The sequence below is a fragment of the Mustelus asterias genome, chromosome 2, assembly GCF_964213995.1.
Source record: "Mustelus asterias chromosome 2, sMusAst1.hap1.1, whole genome shotgun sequence".
Taxonomy (NCBI): domain Eukaryota; kingdom Metazoa; phylum Chordata; class Chondrichthyes; order Carcharhiniformes; family Triakidae; genus Mustelus; species Mustelus asterias.
The window spans coordinates 135,358,774-135,376,237 of NC_135802.1; the positions used below are offsets into that span (position 1 = coordinate 135,358,774).

Below are 17,464 nucleotides of genomic sequence, written 5' to 3' on the forward strand. Positions count from 1 at the left end.
CCTGCACCTATCCAGTATCTCCTGACATATCCGTTCTTCCACTTCCCTTGGGCTGTTGGGGGACCTGTAGTATACTCCCAACATAGTGACTGCGCCCTTCCTGTTTCTGAGCTTCACCCACAGTGACTCGTTACACGACCCCTCTGAATTGTCCTCCCTCTGCACCGCTGTAATATGCTCTCTAACTAATACTGCTACTCCCCCACCTCTTTTGGCCCCTCCTCTGTCTCGCCTAAAACACTTGTACCCCGGAATATTCAGCTGCCAGTCCTGTCCCTCTTTCAACCAAGTCTCTGTCACCGCAACCACATCCAAATTCCTCGTAAGCATTAAGGCCCTAAGTTCGTCTGTCTTACCTGCTACACTCCTTGCGTTGAAGTAGATGCACTCCAGACCTCCAGGTCCAGTGAGGTCATCCTCCCCCAGAGTGCTCCTCTTCTTTGCCAGCCTTGTCCTGGCCCCAAGCTCGTCCCCAGCCTCTACACTTGTAGACCTAATTTTTTGATTTCCCCCCCCCCCCCCGGCCATATTAGTTTAAACCCAGTTTATTCACTGGAGTTGGGGTGTTTCTTTTAAACTGGGCACACTCTGCTTGACTCAGTGCCACACTTTGAATGTGGCCCTTGTTACAATCAAAGCAAACAAAATCTTTGCAATTGCACTTGTCCAGGCCTCCCCCATATCTGGAGCACATCAAAATTCCTGGGCTGACAGACCATTTTCTTTCTTTGTTTCTGACCATGATCTGAGATCTCTGTTCAGTCTCTCTTGTGCCCGTCATCATTTGGCCATCATTTGGCAACTGCCAATCAAAGTTGATTCACTTTGTCTTCCTTCACATGCTATAGCCTGAAAGCACTCTTTCTGCACTTCCGGTGGCTTGAGCTAATTCTATTGCTTTGTCCAGAGATATTTTTGTTTCTGCTGGTAGTTTCCTTTGGATATTTGGGTTGATAATGCCATAAACCAAGCGATTGCATAACAAGTCACTCGATGAAGAGTCAAATTCATAGTGCTCAGCCATTTGGCGAAGTCTCTCAAATGCAAAATTGTCTCCTCTTGGTCCCTGATGGCTGAATTGAATTTATAACGTTGCAGTATAATGGGGGCTCTGGGGTTGTAATGCTCTAACACCACTAACTGGCCAGCGACTTTATATTAGAGACTCTGCAGAGGTTAAACTTCTAATGAGTTGTGAGTCTGGGGACCGCACACTGTAAGCAAGGTGACTTTTAGTTTGTCTTCCCCAGTGATCTCATTAGCAGTGGGAAAAAATACCAAAGTGTCTCAATGTATTGGTCCCAGTCTTCAATCCCTTGATCACCAGGATCAAGTTTTCCTATAGTGGCATTCTTTTTTACTCACTGTTATTGCAGAGACCTCTTCTCTTTCCTTCTCTGGAGATCTTGGATGGCACGCCCTTCTCCCTTTTAACTATGAAGCTTGCAACTGTAGTCCAATTTGCTGTTGTCGCCAGTGTAATAGTGTGAAGTATCAACGAAGAGCCTGCTTAAATCATGGTGATTTATTTAACAGACACAAAGTAAAACTGTAAATAGGCACAGCAACTACAACTCACTCTTTGACTCCTGGGCTCACTGAATGTCCCTCACTTCCCAGAACACTCTCCTCAATGCTTCCCATTGCTCATTTAGTTTCTCTTGCCAAGTGTTTGATTTCAATCCATCAGAGGCGATCTCTTGTTAATGGACTGAAATGAGCTCCCTTCCAGTTGAATGTATTTTTACACTTGGTTGTGCCTTGTTGATCTGGTAGTGAGATATACCTCTCCTGTCATGTTGCACAGATGCTGAGAAGGCATTTGGCTGAGTGGAATGGAAGTACTTATTTGAGAAATGTCTGCAATTTTTGTTTGGACTCTGCTTGTTAAATGGATTGTTGCCCTTCACCATGCATCCACCTGCTGCAGTTGTAGTCAGCCTTGGTGGCTGAATTTAAGGAACTCTTTCCACTTTCTATTTAATTTTAGGTATGAGTAGTTAAGAAATTCTTTGTGCTTTAGAGGGTAATGGAAAAGTTGGTTTTATTTGCACATTCGAAAAAGTTGTAATGGCCATTTTGTTTCCCAAATGAAATATGTCAAACAGCATATCTGGGATTTATTTTTTGCGTGGTCATGTGCCAGCATTTGTCTATTTTGGTCCAGGATTGTGCTAACATATTTTGAGCTCAATCCTCTACTAAAATCCTTATGACGATTGCATTCAGTTTTGCTTTGTTCGGTGTTTAGTGGGCTGAAGCCAGCGACAGAAGAAATTGCCATTGAGTACCGTTGAAGTTGGAGGGTGGGTGGTGTTGGAAAATAGAGCTGTCTCACTGGATCAGAGTTAAAGTTGCATTATTGTCAGAACTCTTGCTTTTCTTCCAAGCTATTAGAGCTGGGTTGTTGCCAAAAGTACAGTAGAAATGTTTCCATTTCTTCTGACACCTGCCACTTTTATGACAGGAAAATGTCTGCTTGTGGAAGCTCCAATGGCAAAATTGGACACAAGTGTGAACTATACAGAGGTGGGCAATTTTGCAATAGGATGGAGTTTTTTTTTTGTTTGTAGAGTAGTGGCCCAGAGAGCATGTCTGAAATGCTTCCAGTATTTTTCAGTATCGATGTGATATTTTTTAGGCTTGATCCCTTTAGCATCTCCATCATGTCTGTGTTCCTGGTTACTGTTCATTCTGCATCCTTTTAATTAAAAAAAACAATTGACGAGCTGTGAATTTCAAGATAAATCACGTCAGTGAATATTCTTTTATTCTTTTCACAATATAGCTCCCAGGTCTCCATCAGAGAAGACTCGCTACAACACGTCACTGGTTCCCCTCACAAAGAATGTTGTTCAGCTTTTGAGCCAGTCTCCAGATGGAGTGTTGGACTTGAACCGAGCTGCAGAGGTCTTAAACGTGCCAAAACGCAGGATCTATGACATCACAAACGTGTTGGAGGGTATTCATCTCATTGAGAAGAAATCCAAAAATAATGTTCAATGGATGTAAGTTTGTTTTTTGCAATTCCCATTCCTTAATTTGCCATTCAACTTGGATGTCTGTTCTTCCTTTTAAGTGGAGCACCACATTAATTTACTGTAATGTGACTACATCAATTATGGTCTGTAAACAACCTACCTTGTTTTAATTTTCTGTTTCATTCTTTGACAAATTTACAGTTTGAAATATTGATATTCGGTATATAAATTCAATACAACTTTTAATAAAGTAGTATGCTTTGTTCCTTGTGGTGATTTAGAACCACTGAAACTTGTATTATTGTGCTGAGAGTCCATTTATATTTATTTACTAGCACACTGAAGAGGAAATTTATTTACCTTTTTAGTTAAAGGATAATCCCATTTCCTGTGGGCTGACGTGTTGCCCTCTGAAATTCCCAAAGCTTTCTGTATGTAAGGCATGCACCTTCATGTCCATTATTTGTCTCTTGCCATTCATGGATAGACACCAGTGATTCTGACTAAAGTCTCCACATCCAAATGGAACATGAAAAATGTGTTTGCATCACAAACCACGTAGATATGTTGTACATTTTCCCTTGCCGGATAATCTTCATTTGCTCAGATTCTATATACAAATAGAAATTAAAGTAATCTCTTGGAGGCCAGCTATTCTGTGGCAAATACCTCATTATCTGATATTCTGAATTCTCTTCACCACCCACAAGACTTGAATCAGGAGTATGGACCACTACAACTCACCTGGATGGGTGTTGCAGCAACAATATGTGAGGGTTGATGCCACCCAAAGTTCAACTTGTTTGTTTGGTGGTGTTGTCATTGGACCCTGGCAACCCCAACTGCTGGCACACTGATTGCAATATGTACAATCTAGAAGATGCATTGCAGCAACTTGCCAGACTTGCTTCAGCAACCCTTTTTAACTCTGACATGCCACTAAGAAAGTAAAGAGCAACAATGTTGTGGGAACTGCAACTTGCCCTTCAAATCACAAGCCAATTCCACATTTTATTTATTCATTCCTGGTATGTGCGCATCACTAGAAAGACTAGCATTCATTGCCTATCCCTAATTGCCCTTGAGAAGGTGGTAGTATGCTGCTGCAATAAATGCGGTTTAGGTACATGTTTAATTACACTTCAGTGAATGAAGTGTGGTACATTTGCAAATCTGGCTGGTCTGTGACTTAGGTGTGACCTTGTAGGTTCTGGCATTCCCATACACCTACTATCCTTGTTCTTCCTGGTAGTAGTGAGATGCGTCAGTGCATCTTACACATGTATTCCTGTTTCATCATCATTGAATCTGGCAGTACCATCCCGTACATGGGAGGGTCTTTCACCATGTTTTCATGGGACATCAACCCTGTAGCTTTGCAGTGTTATTTGGAGTAAAGTTATAAGAGTCTCAGCCATGTTATTAATCAAGTGCATATTTTGTATAACTGAAACCCAGGCTTGAATAGGACATGGAATCTACTCTAGACTAGATTAAGCATGCATCCTACACAGCAATGGTGCCATTTACAGTCATTTAGGCAGAGCCAGTGATTGTTGTGCTGTGTACCTGCTTATTCACCATGTTGCTGTGAACTGAATGACACCCGATTCATGCCCAAGAAATGAGCCTTGATCTTTCTGAATATAATGCCTTCCATTGCTGTGTCCAGACTTCCGGCTCTCTGCAACTCTCACTTTTACCCTTTCTGGGTACTCCTGTCTCTGTGGGATTCTACCTTCAAATAGATTTGGATTCTTGAACTGTTTGTTTGATCTTGAACCATCACCCGATACAGTGATGCGAACAAAATGACTGTCACAATAATTGTTGAGCAGCAACACCAGTTTGAACCTGTGACCTTCCACTGTAACACCAATGGGCGCAAATGAGTTGAGTTCTAAGGTTCCTTGCACTGAAAGATTTGTGGTTGTGCTGAGCCAGTCTGCTGAAGGGTTGTCTGCTTTGAGGCAAACTATGACATTTGTATCAAATAGACTTTATCCAGAGATTTTTTTTCCCTGTAGGATGATGAGTTTGAGTCTTCAAAATGGCTGAGATTGTCTGAATGGAGGTATTCCTTGACTTGTGCTTGAGTCAGATGAAAGAATTGGAAGAGAGAGAAGGTGTTGCTTTGTAAAAGTGCTTCTTGTTCTAGAACATCAAGAATGCATTTTCCAGTAGTGTTAAAATGATTGCATGAGAAAGCTGCTGTCCCTCTGTTGGATAAAAATGAAATGTGATCTTTCAACAGCTAACTTTTGTGGTGTCTGTTTCACATCAACTTTCAACAATGGGAGCTGGAGAGAGTCTTTTAATTGTTGAATTTTTTGAAGTTTTGTCTCGAGTTGCTGAGCACCATTAGTGACGCTGTCTTCCTGCAGGGGTTGCAGTCTGACGGACAATGATGGTATGCTGAAACGATGCCAGGGTCTGAACCGAGAGGTGGCTGAACTTAGCCTGAAAGAGAAGAGGTTGGATGACTTGATCCAGAGCTGCACCTTGGACCTCAAAAAACTAACAGAAGACTCCGAAAACCAAAGATATCCTTTCTGATTTGCTGTTTGAAGTTTTTAAGGATTTTGATAGAACTGGCAGGGGCATGTTAGGTTTGAATATGTTTGACGATTTGTGAAGACCAGCAACCTGGTTGTAACAAACTTCTAGACAGCTTCTAAGGCCATGTTTCTGAAAGCTTCAAGCCAAGTGAGGACTTAACATGACTAAGTTTACTCGAAGTCCAATTTCGGAACAACTTGTATTTAATTTGCAGAACTTTCCTTCAAAGTCTAACTTGTTGAGTTAAAATTGCTAATTTTATTTTCTACTAATCTCATTGTCAGAAAGCCATTTCAATGGTTTTTGTTACTGTTACTGCTGGAACTGACAGCAACTACTGGAGTGTACACGTGGAGTTAAGTGTGGAAATCCAGAACTTCGGTGAATCCATGGTTTCCCCATCGGATGCGGACTGTTCCTCGGACTGCAATCAAGTAGAAATCACTGAAAGGATGAAAAGTTGCTTGTTTACTTAATCTTGCTGTACAAACCCTTAAATGTTTCATCTTGTTAAATTAGATGTAACTGAGTTTTTCATGATGTACTAAGTCTCTCGTTACTGCTGAAAAACCCTCTGGCCCTCAAAAGTTGAATTTGCATTTGTGGAATATCACATTTCTCAATTATGCTTTCACATTTTTGCTGCTTAAAAGTTGCTGCTGCCACAATCCCACATGTAAGGCCTAATTGCTTATTTACTTGGTGAGGTTTGCCAGTATAGTTATCTGATTTGCTGTCTAGTAAAATTACAATGCAATTGGATGCTTACCTGCTTAATGACATCACTGCTCTGAATGGCTGAAGATTCCCTTAACTTGGGACTAGATTTGAACTGACCTTGAAAGGGGAACTGCATGCCACAAAGACTTTGTTGATGCTCGCTGCTGTCTAAAACCTGGGCCATTGTGTTTTGTTTTCCACTGAGAATTTGGGTCAGTCTAACTGTTGTTCCAATGCCTAGTTTATTCTCCTTAACATTCAAAACGTTAAATTATGTGACTTATCAGGACATCCGAAAGATCCAGAGTTTCAAAGGCCAGGTGATAATAGCTGTGAAAGCTCCTCCTGAAACCAGGCTGGAAGTATCTGATCCTTATGATGTAAGTTGAGGCTCATTGGAGAGAGCAGGGTAGCGTGTCATCAGTTATATTTAGCATTGAGATTTTTAAAAAACTTGTTTGCATATCTGATTGGTCTTGCTTGGTAAGAAGTCTCACAACACCAGGTTAAAGTCCAACAGGTTTATTTAGAGCACAAGCCACTAGCTTTCGGAGCGCTGCTCCTTCATCAGGTGAGTGGGATTTCAGTTCAAACTCAATTTACAAAATAATGGTTGGAATGCGAGTCTTTACAGGTAATCAAGTCTTAAAGGTACAGACAATGTGAGCGGAGAGAGGGTTAAGCACAGGTTAAAGAGATGTGTATTGTCTCCAGCCAGGACAGTTAGTGAGATTTTGCAAGCCCAGGCAAGTCGTGGGGGCTACAGATAGTGTGGCATGAACCCAAGATCCTGGTTGAGGCCATCCTCGTGTGTGTGGAACTTGGCTATCAGTCTCTGCTCAGCGACTCTGTGTTGTCGTGTGTCGTGCAGGCCGCCTTGGAGAACGCTTACCCGAAGATCAGAGGCTGAATGCCCGTGATTGCTGACGTGTTCCCCGACTGGAAGAGAACACTTTTGCCTGGTGATTGTCGAGCGGTGTTCATTCATCTGTTGTCGGAGCGTCTGCATGGTCTCCCCAATGTACCATGCCTCGGGACATCCTTTCCTGCAGCATATCAGGTAGACAACTCACCTGATGAAGGAGCAGTGCTCCGAAAGCTAGTGGCTTGTGCTACCAAATAAACCTGTTGGACTTTAACCTGGTGTTGTGAGACTTCTTACTGTGTTTACCCCAGTCCAACGCTGGCATCTCCACATCATGGTCTTGCTTGTCCAGATCTAAGGAAACTGATCCTTGTACATTTCAGACGGGCATTCATAGAATCATAGAAACTCTACAGTGCAGAAGGACGCCATTCTGCCCATCCAGTCTGCACCACCAGCAATCCCACCCAGGCCCTATCCCCGTCACCCTGCTAATCTGTCTAACCTACGCATCCTGGGACACTAAGGGGCAATTTAGCATGGCCAATCAACCTAACCCCGTACATCTTTGGAGTGTGGGAGGAAACCGGAGCATCCGGAGGCAACCCACGCAGACACGGGGAGAATGTCTGTGCGGAGTTTGCACAGTGACCCAAGCTAGGAATCGAACCCAGGTCCCCTGGAGCTGTGAGGCAGCAGTGCTAACCACTGCAACCATGCCCCCCATTCACTGAAACAAATTTGAAGAGGGCAGTTATAGCTCTGAAAACTGAGTATTTAACCTGTTTTTGTATTTGAGTAAAATAGCTTGTGTTCTCCAAACAGCTTTCTATTTTTATTTGACATGCCTTCTTGCTATTTTGATTTCCTTTAGAATTTCCAGATACACTTGTTAAGCTCTAGGGGGCCTGTTGAGGTTTACTTGTGTCCAGATGACACTGGAACATCCAGTAGTCCATTGAAGGTTGCCAGTCAGGAACATTCTTCTAGAAATATTTCCCAGTCACGAATCAAAGGTAAGCCCTAGGCAATTGCTAGTTCTGATCTATGTAAAGCACATGTTTCTGTGTCTTGCGATATTTAGTTATATTTAATAGTTTAATAAGGCTATTGGGAAAATAAAGGCAAGCATAGAACTAGGAGTTATTTCTCAGAATAGTACTGAAAAGTAGACAACTTGTGCTAAATTTATATCAAACCTTGCTTCGAACATTCTTGGCAGTGTTGTCTAAAGTTCTGGTTGCCATATTATAAAAGGGAAATAGAGGCACGGGTGGGGGATCCAGAAAGATTTTCAACCATGATACCAGAAGTGGAAGGTTATGCCCATCAAGGATGAACAGGCTGGGACTCTTCCCTTGAAAAGAGAAGGCTGGGGTGTGGGCTAGTCAGAGTTCCTTCAGAAGGAACTCTTTAAAATGCAGCTAATGAAAATACAACCAAACTTCAACTTGTAAATCCGAGAAAGGGTTTAATAAAGAAACACCATTACTCCAAACTTGGGGCCTCGCCCTGGGCCACTCCAGGCTCCTCACAATTCTACATAGTTCCTTATTTATAGTGAATCAGATGACTATTTCATCACACTGTAACTGGTTCCATGGCTTACTGGGTCAGCTGACCCTTGCATCTTGTTCCCATTGGTCACATTACATCCAATACAAAGTTGTCACTGGTTACATTGGAACAGTCAGTGCCTTACAATTATGAAATATTTTAATAGAATATGGAGTCGACACTGTTTCCACTTGAAGAAAAAGCAAAACTGGTGACCATCAGCATAAGGTGGTCACCACAAAAAGAAATGTCTTTACCCAGAGAGCAGTGTGTGTTTGAGGTGAATTGCATAGGTGCAATTGTAGGGGAGGGTAGGTAAGCACAGGAGGGAGCAGAACATGAGCTCTTATAGCTCGATGAGGAAGGGTGGGAGAAGACTCAAGTGGGGCATAAATGCTGCCATGACTAATTGGGCCGAATGGCCTGTCTGTTGTATATTCTATTAAATAGGTCGTTGTTGCCTTTGAGGTAGTCGCTGAACCACTTTGGTCTACGAAAATCTTGGAATACTTTATCATTTTCCAATACATTTGTGTCCTCTGGTGCTCAAACCACCAATCAATCCCATTTCCTTTCCCAAAAAAAAGCAAGGTCAAACTGCTGTGGTGATTCAGTATAAACTGCTTTGGCATTTGAAGGCATTTTTTTTTCAAAGAGTGATGACATTTGTAAATGTTTGTGTAATGAACTGTGACTCTACTTTTGTATCAGACTCCAGAGTACCAAGCTGTTTGACCAGTGAATTCTCTAGCATAAAAGCTGCCATTGTGCTTTTAACCACAAGAGAGAGCGGCTGTACAGTACTGATCCCCCTCTGGTGGCAGATACAATTTCTACAGAAATGAATTCTCATGTTTAAATTTTATTTCATTGATGTTTCAAAACACTTCAGGCCCATGCTCAGCAAGTACATGAAAGTGTTAATGTGCAGTGGCCCCTGTTGTTTGTATACTTGCTCATCTGATGAGAACAGGATTGGAATGTTCTGCTGAGGCTCATTAATGAGGTGTTGTGGTATTAACGGTGCTTGAAGGCTACTTACTGTTGCCCAAGGAACCCATATCCCAACCATGTTAGTGTGTTTGGGAGAGGAGGGCAAAGGTCAGGTAGTTCACATTTCCATTGGATTTTCTTTCCCCGTGTCTTCCTTTCCTGAAGAAAACTCCGGTTGTTGGGAGAATGTCAATCAACACATCTCAATTATTGTGTGTTTGACCATCTCGTCAGGCTGTTCAAACACTGTGGGATCATTGTTGAGGTCCCCCCCCCCGCCCCCCCCCCCCCCCCCACCCCCATGCCCCCACCTTTGCATAGCCCCACATGCATCCTCCACTGTCCTGGCTGTAAAACAAAGCAATTAATACAGATTGAAAGTGGAATCTGGAACTTCACTGGTCTATATAGTTTGGAACATGAGGCAATACCTTCAGCTTGTGAAAGGAGGGTACAGATACGGCCTTTTGATAAAGAAGGATCCATTTGGCGATTGATAATTATGGTTACATGGGGCTTGTTTTGTTTGATTGGTGGGCTTTGACAGAAGTCATAACTGTTCTCTTCCAAAGGAAGCAAAGATTGGCAGGCAAATCTAACTGAATAATGAGCTGCCTTTAAAACAAAAAGGATTGTTCAGGTTCAATCAGTCGAGGTCTATCCCAATGAAGCTGAAAGGTAGAGGAAAAAAATCAGAGCTCCTTGGATGATGAATGAAGTTGAGAGTAAGATTAAACAAAAAGGGTATATGTGACATATCAGGTGGATAATACAGTTGAGAATCAGACTCATAAGGAACCGTGAAAGCAAATAAGAGAATCGGAGCATACAAGAAAAAAACAAAGCCGGAAAAACCCAACGTGTTTGGCATCATCCGGAGGGAGGGAAAACCGAGTTAATGTTTCCAGTCCACATGACCCTTCAGAATTAGAGACAGAAAGATGTGTTAGATTATATACTGTACAAGAGGGTATGGAATAGTGATTAGTGGGAACTGGGACAGATTGCAACAAAGATGTTGCAAAATCCAAGAACAAGTGACAGATGGCCCAGTGGGGGAAGGGGAGGGAGGGACGGTTTTTATATAGGAACAAAAATTGTTTGGGATATTAAAGGTTAAGATGGAAGAGAGAGGTCAGAGTCGAAAGTTGTTAAACTCAATACCCGAGGGCTGTAACATGCTTAATTGGAGTAACGGTGCTGCTCCTGCAGTTTGAGAAGAGCCTGGCAGTGAACGCAGAAGTGAATCCAGCAATCTTTTAGAAGCACATGGATAGTAAAAGGAGTGGAGCTAGTTGGGGACCAAAAAGAGATGGTTGTTCAGACATTTGATTTGTTAAATGTTGATGAGATATTGAATAGGCTGTGCAGTTTTGGGACTGGATGTGATGCATCCAAGGGTACTGCGGGGACTGAAGCTGGAAATTGCAGAGGCACTGGCCATAATTTTCTGATTATCCTTGGACTCTGTGGGCGTAGTGCCAGAGGACTGAAGAATTACAAATGTTCATCCTTTTTCAATGAAGGGTGTCAGCCCAGCACCTACAGGCCAGTCAGTTTAATTTTGTGGTGGGATATCTTTTTAGATACTGACTTTGGACAAAGTTAATAGTTGCTTGGGCAAATGTGGATTAATTGAGAAAAGCCAACATGGATTTGTTAAGGAAAAATTGAATTCAACTAACTGGGAGTTTTTTTGATGAGGTGACCCAGAAGATTGAGAGCAATATGGTTGATGTACGTGGATTTCCAAAATGCATTTGATGAGGTTCCCAACATGACTTGAGAGCAAAGTAGAGTTCATAGAGTAGCAGGGACTGCAGCAACATGTATGAGCGACAGGAAACAAAGTGGGGATGAATGTTTGTTTCTTGGACTGGGGGTAGGTTTAAAGTAGCATTCTCAGGGGACCCCTGCTCTTCCTGATCAGTTAATGAAGCATATGAGATCCTGGGATAATATTTGCAGGACTACGGGGAAAAGACATGGAGTAATATTTAAATTACTTTTGCAGGGAGATAGTACGGATGGGCCAAATGGCCGCCTAGGTGATAATTCTTTTCATGAAATGGGGTCCCTTACTTTGAAAGGTTTTTAGTCCCCTCATGGTATGATTGATCGGAGATGGGACATGTGACTTATTAACTCATTTGTTTTCTCTTAACAGATTTTGACATTTCTAATAGTATTCAACACGGTGACAGTTCAGGTTCACATTTTTCACCTTTAACTTCACTGAACAATCTCCTGCAGCAAACTGAAGATCAGATTTCATTGCCCATGGAAGAGGAAGGACTGTTTGTAAATCTGTCCCCATCGGTTGCTCAGGAAGAGTACATATTGAGCATTGGTGACAAAGCAGGAATCAGCGATCTGTTTGATTGCGATGATGGGCTTTTCCCACTGGACGATTTTTACATGACCAATTAAGTGTTCCTTTTTGAAGTATTGAGTATCTGCTGCCAGTGAAGGATCTAGAAACAGAATGTAAGTTTGGAAGCTGGTGAGTGTTGAGGGAAGTCTGTACCAGTTACAGGAATAGTAATGGAACATTTTGCCAGTTGCGTTGACCCTAATAATCTATGTTGGCTACCAGTGCCTGAGGTGTGTTGTGCTGGTATTTTATATAAATTATGTATTCGCATGAAATGAAACTTCACTATTGATTACCATACCCATCTAAGAATGCAGTTTTTTAGTTGGCTTTTGGCATGCACAATGTAAGTATTCACTCTACAAATTATTTCAAGGCCTGGAAATCTTTCTGACCAGAGACGTTCTAAGTGAATCGATCAGCGGTGGGAATTCTCTCGACAGTCTGAGATGTGTAACAGTGTTGCATTTGGTCTTGCCTGAGAATAGGTGTGGCTATACTGACAAACATTGTTTTGCCCAGTGGTCAAATTGAATGTGGTGGGATCAGTACGTGTTGATTGGTTTGGTTTTATGTGTTGAAAGTGGAGGGGAAAAAGAATCTTGTGAAGAATGAAAATCAGAGTTCAAAAATAATTGCTAATATGGTTTCTTTGCAATAAACACATTAAAAAAACAAATTCAAATGTCTTTGCAACAACAACCGAGTTAATAACTGCAACTGGATTTTTCCATGCATTTCCATTTCCACCCCTTTCTCCCATTATTGTTGTAAAATAATTTGATCCTGGGTTAGTTCTAGCTGCTGCTTCATACTGTGGGACAGTGCTCCTCCGCTGCTAATTGCCAGCACTTGGTTTGTGGGGGTTTATTTAACAGTTTACTGTTGTTCTATCTCAGATTGGGGAGCGAGGGGCCACTGGCCCAACATACAGTCTGGCAACATCCTATTATAGAAGATGCTGAAGAACAGCGAGTAACACTTCACGTATTGAGTTCTTTGCTCTTGCATCCTTGGATTAATCTTGACCAGAGATGTGTTTGATTTGTGTTAGCCTTTGTCACAACATTGTACGTTAAATACAGTTGTGTAATTAGCACCACCACCTGTTGAACAGAGATTCATAGCACAATAATCTTTAATGTCTTAAATGTCTATAGAGAGCTGTTGGGGAGTTGGTCCAAGCAGTAGTGGCCGGAAATGCTACATTTGCTAGTGCTATATTTCTTAGATTGATGCAGTTACACGCAATTAAATTTGATCAATAGGGCATGCAGTTGTGGCCTGACAGAACTGAGCCATCAAAACTAATTAGGTGCCTTAGCTATTGTCCATAGGGCAGCAGTAAAGTTGGCTGAAACATCTTTGGCTAAAGAAGAAAGGGATCTACTTGAGGTTTCTCCTCCCAATCACCAGCCGATACCGGTTGATGTAAAGCCTGTGCAAGTCCAGGATTGGGAAACCCATTTTGATGTCCCTTTTTGTGATCCAGTAGATGCATTAGCTTGAACTCGAGGTGTGTAGTTGTAAGGAAGGTGAGATGCTGGAGCCTGAATATGACAAATGCATCAATTAACCTTGATGTGAGTCAGTGCCTTCAGGAAAGAAAACCTTTGCCATGTTTTGGAATATGCTTCACGTTGTGGATCCTTTATTTAAGTCTATTTTAAAAAAAGAGATGGAGGCTGATGTAATGAGTATGTACTGCTTTTATCTTTGAAATCATCTTGGTCTCATCAAGTCAGCTAATGCTGCAGGAGTCCCATGCCACTGGTCTGGTGAGTAGGAGAATCGACCAGGGTTCCTGCGCCTGACCACTGTCCAATGCTGGAAAGTGCATTAATGTGCACTTTGGTGATGAGACTGAATCAAATTACTTAAGCCCTTAATCTTGACACCTGCCCTTCTTGCGGCAGCTGATTTTTCCCCCCCCCCCTGGGGTTTGTTTGGCTTTCATTTGGTGGCAATTAATTTAGAGTTATAGCGAGCTTGAGAATTGGTTGCAAAGAATTTTAGAATTGATAGTATGGTATTAGCATGACATTTGTCCAGGGAATCGGCCTCCACAAGTGACAATTCTCAATCTCTGTAAAATAGCTCACGAATTCCTTACTTAGCTAGATGTTCAAAACATTCTGAAGGATTGCAACTTCAGAATAGATTATCCAAAAAAAGTGAGAAAATGATAGAAACATTAACATTAATTTTTAAGGAGCATTGAAGAAGCATTGGCAATGAGATGGTCTTTGAGTCTATAGGTTAATGGAGTGATCGAAGACGGACGGTGTGTCATGACTACCCCTGGATGCAGACCAGAAGTGTTCCCTCAGTCTTTTAGCATTTGTCAGTTTCAATCATATATGGATTCCTACAGATGAAAGCACAAATGTATTTGTACTTCAATAACTGAATTGAATGTTAGACAGTGAATACGTGGACCACTTTCTCATGACGACTGGACTTTATACAACTTGTACAAATATCACATCCTCCTCCCTCTGCTTTCTCTCTCTCCCCACACACACTGAAATGGATACTTTGTTTACCTCACACATGTTTGTCCAGGCACGCGCACACGCACTACCACGCAGCCAGTTGAAGGACACAAAGGCTTTGTTTTTATTGTGTAAGCACATGAGTGCAATCTTAATCTGCCAATTATTTAAATTCCTCCTTGTAACCATCCAGACTCCCCAACAAGTATGCAGCATTGGTCACTTGGCTGAGACTTCAGTCCACACTTTCTGAATAGTTGTCCAGTGCTTCAGCACTAAAGCTATTTTCAGATTCTAATTATTTCACTCCACTAGTGCCCATGCTTCAGGAGGGAGAAGCCTTTGGTTGCTTGTAATCTGTCAGTATGGCAGCTGTGAGCATTTCTGTCTGGCACCTTTTTGAATCTGCTCGTTACAAATTCTGCTGTCACAACGACCAGAGGTACTCGGGTCCTGCACATTTTGTACATCAATTTTCTTGTGGCTTGTAAGATGATGTACTTGGGTGCAGGATACCAATGTTGGTTTGTTTCCCTTTTTTTTCTCCTGTGAATTGCAAACCACAAAAGGCCCATTTACACATCAACTTCAATAAAATTTCAACTTCACATTTCTGTATAAGCCCACTTTTGATTCCAACACAATTTTGGAGTTATGAAATGTGAGTGTAGGATGAGGACTGTGTGTAAAGGAATTGAACAATGCATGTGGTATTGTTTAGTACTGTGCTGGCTCTTATTAATAAATTATGGGAAAGAAAATGATGTATCATCTATTTAAATAGACTTTGCAATCTTTGGCTGTGTTCATTGTCTTGCCTTTTTGTATAACATGTTTAGGCACCAATGCATTTTCTTGGCTTTTCCAAACTTAAATGGACACTGCCATCAAACTTTGTAAAGACTTGTAAAGGTTTTGTCACCTGCATTTGTAACTAGTTTTTTAAAAAAATACTATTTAACCCTAGAGATGGATGCCTGGTGAAAAGTGTACATAGTGTATATGAGAGGTGTGCAAAACACGTTAAACTTGCAAAGTGCCAGCGCAGTTCTAAATTGTGATGGTACCTTAAAAATGTTAAATTTTCAGGCTTTGTGGGAAAAGCTTTCTTTGAATTTCTAATGTTTAAACTTGAGTGTAAATAAAATATTTGAATTTAAATGATGTATCTGTTTGTATTGAATCTTGGATTAAATATTTTTCTTTCATTCATCACACTGGGCAAAATGAGCCCAGTGATTCTATGTTGATTTAGAGACAATAATTGCAGGCATATTAACAAGGCCTGAATACAATCGGGCCAAGCAATTCAGCCACCTGAAGCCCAGGCAACACAGTCCTAAATGCTTCTCTTTCTCAGCTGCATGGTTCATCTCTTGTTGGACTGTTGACTGGCAAGTTCCCCTATTAGCCCGAGTGTCTCGATGAATAAAACTTGTGTAAAAGAGACATGGGTTATGCCTGATCGTTGTTTTTTTTTTTAAGTAGCTCCTCCTGAGAAAGTACATCATGCAGTTTGCAGACTTAAATTACACTTGTTGCACATTCCATGAAATTCAGCATACTTGTCTACTTTGGGTTATATTTTATCTAATTTTGGAGGGCTTGGCAGCCAAGATGTTTTATGGAACACCCTACGATGTTTTAAAAGATTTTCATTTCAGGATGTCACAAAGTGCTTCACAGTTGTTATGGCCACAGGGATCGTCAATAGATCTACCTGTGGGCCTCGTAGAGTATGTACTCCCCTATTAAACAAGTGGAAGCTCGCCCAATAGGGTAGAAGCAGCAAGGGGTTTAAAACCAGCTGGCTCCATTACGGCCAGCAGTTTAAGGATTTGAGGCTTGACCTGTACTTTATGCACATTGTAAATAAAGGGTGATGATGATGGAAGATTGGCTTCAGTGAGATTTAAATTGGCGGCGAGAAGTATAACGAGTTTTTCTTCCCTCTGGATAACTTTTACTGTCAAGACAAGTAACTCCAGGTAAGGAAAATGCCTCTTTGGTAAATTTGAAGCACGTGCTGCAAGCGTAGAAGACTGGGTCCAATATGCAGAGGTTTTTTTCAGGCTAACTATATTGAAGGGGATGAGAAGCAAAAAGTAGTCTTGTTGATGGTATATGGGATCCCAACCTTCAGTGTAATAAAAAGCCTGGCCTATCTGTATGAATTGTGGTGGGCTAGGTTAAATGTTCTAACCCAGAACCTTCCATAAAACTCTAATATTGCTTTAACATGGCAGGGTGAACCCCTGGGGAAATCTGTCACTGTTTTTCTGATGTGAAAATGCTGGCGTTGGACTGGGGTAAGCACAGTAAGAAGTCTCACAACACCAGGTTAAAGTCCAACAGATTTATTTGGCAGCACAAGCTTTCGGAGCACTGCCCCTTCATCAGGTGAGTGGGAGTTGTGTTCACAACAACAGGGCATATAAAGGCACAAACTCGATTTACAAGATAATGGTTGGAATGCGAGTCTTTACAGGTAATCAAGTCTTAAAGGTACAATGTGAGTGGAGAGAGGGTTAAGCACAGGTTAAAGAGGTGTGTATTGTTTCCAGCCAGGACAGTTAGTGAGATTTTGCAAGCCCAGGCAAGTTGTGGGGGGTTACAGATAGTGTGACATGAACCCAAGATCCCGGTTGAGGCCGTCCTCGTGTGTGGAACTTGGCTATCAGTCTCTGCTCAGCGATTCTGCGTTGTGTGTCGTGAAGGCCGCCTGGGAGACTGCTTACTCAAAGATCAGAGGCTGAATGCCCGTGACTGCTGAAGTGTTCCCCGATTGGAAGGGAACACTCCTGCCTGGTGATTGTCAAGCAGTGTTCATTCATACGTTGTCATAGCATCTGCGTGGTCTCCCCAATGTACCATGCCTCGGGACATCCTTTCCTACAGCGTATCAGGTAGGCAACGTTGG

At 41.9% G+C, this 17,464-nt stretch overlaps 1 protein-coding gene across 1 annotated transcript in view; it reads left to right on the top strand.

The window, feature by feature from the left end:
• The window catches only part of LOC144503856 (transcription factor E2F3-like), a 62,443-nt gene extending 46,742 nt beyond the window's left edge, over positions 1-15,701 (top strand). Inside the window, exons 3-7 of the mRNA XM_078228844.1 lie at positions 2,789-3,008; positions 5,366-5,524; positions 6,526-6,640; positions 8,000-8,141; positions 11,843-15,701. Of these exons, the coding sequence (XP_078084970.1) occupies positions 2,789-3,008; positions 5,366-5,524; positions 6,526-6,640; positions 8,000-8,141; positions 11,843-12,105 (899 nt within the window). The 3' untranslated portion in view covers positions 12,106-15,701. The remainder of the gene's footprint in view (positions 1-2,788; positions 3,009-5,365; positions 5,525-6,525; positions 6,641-7,999; positions 8,142-11,842) is intronic.
• Positions 15,702-17,464: the final 1,763 nt, after the last annotated feature.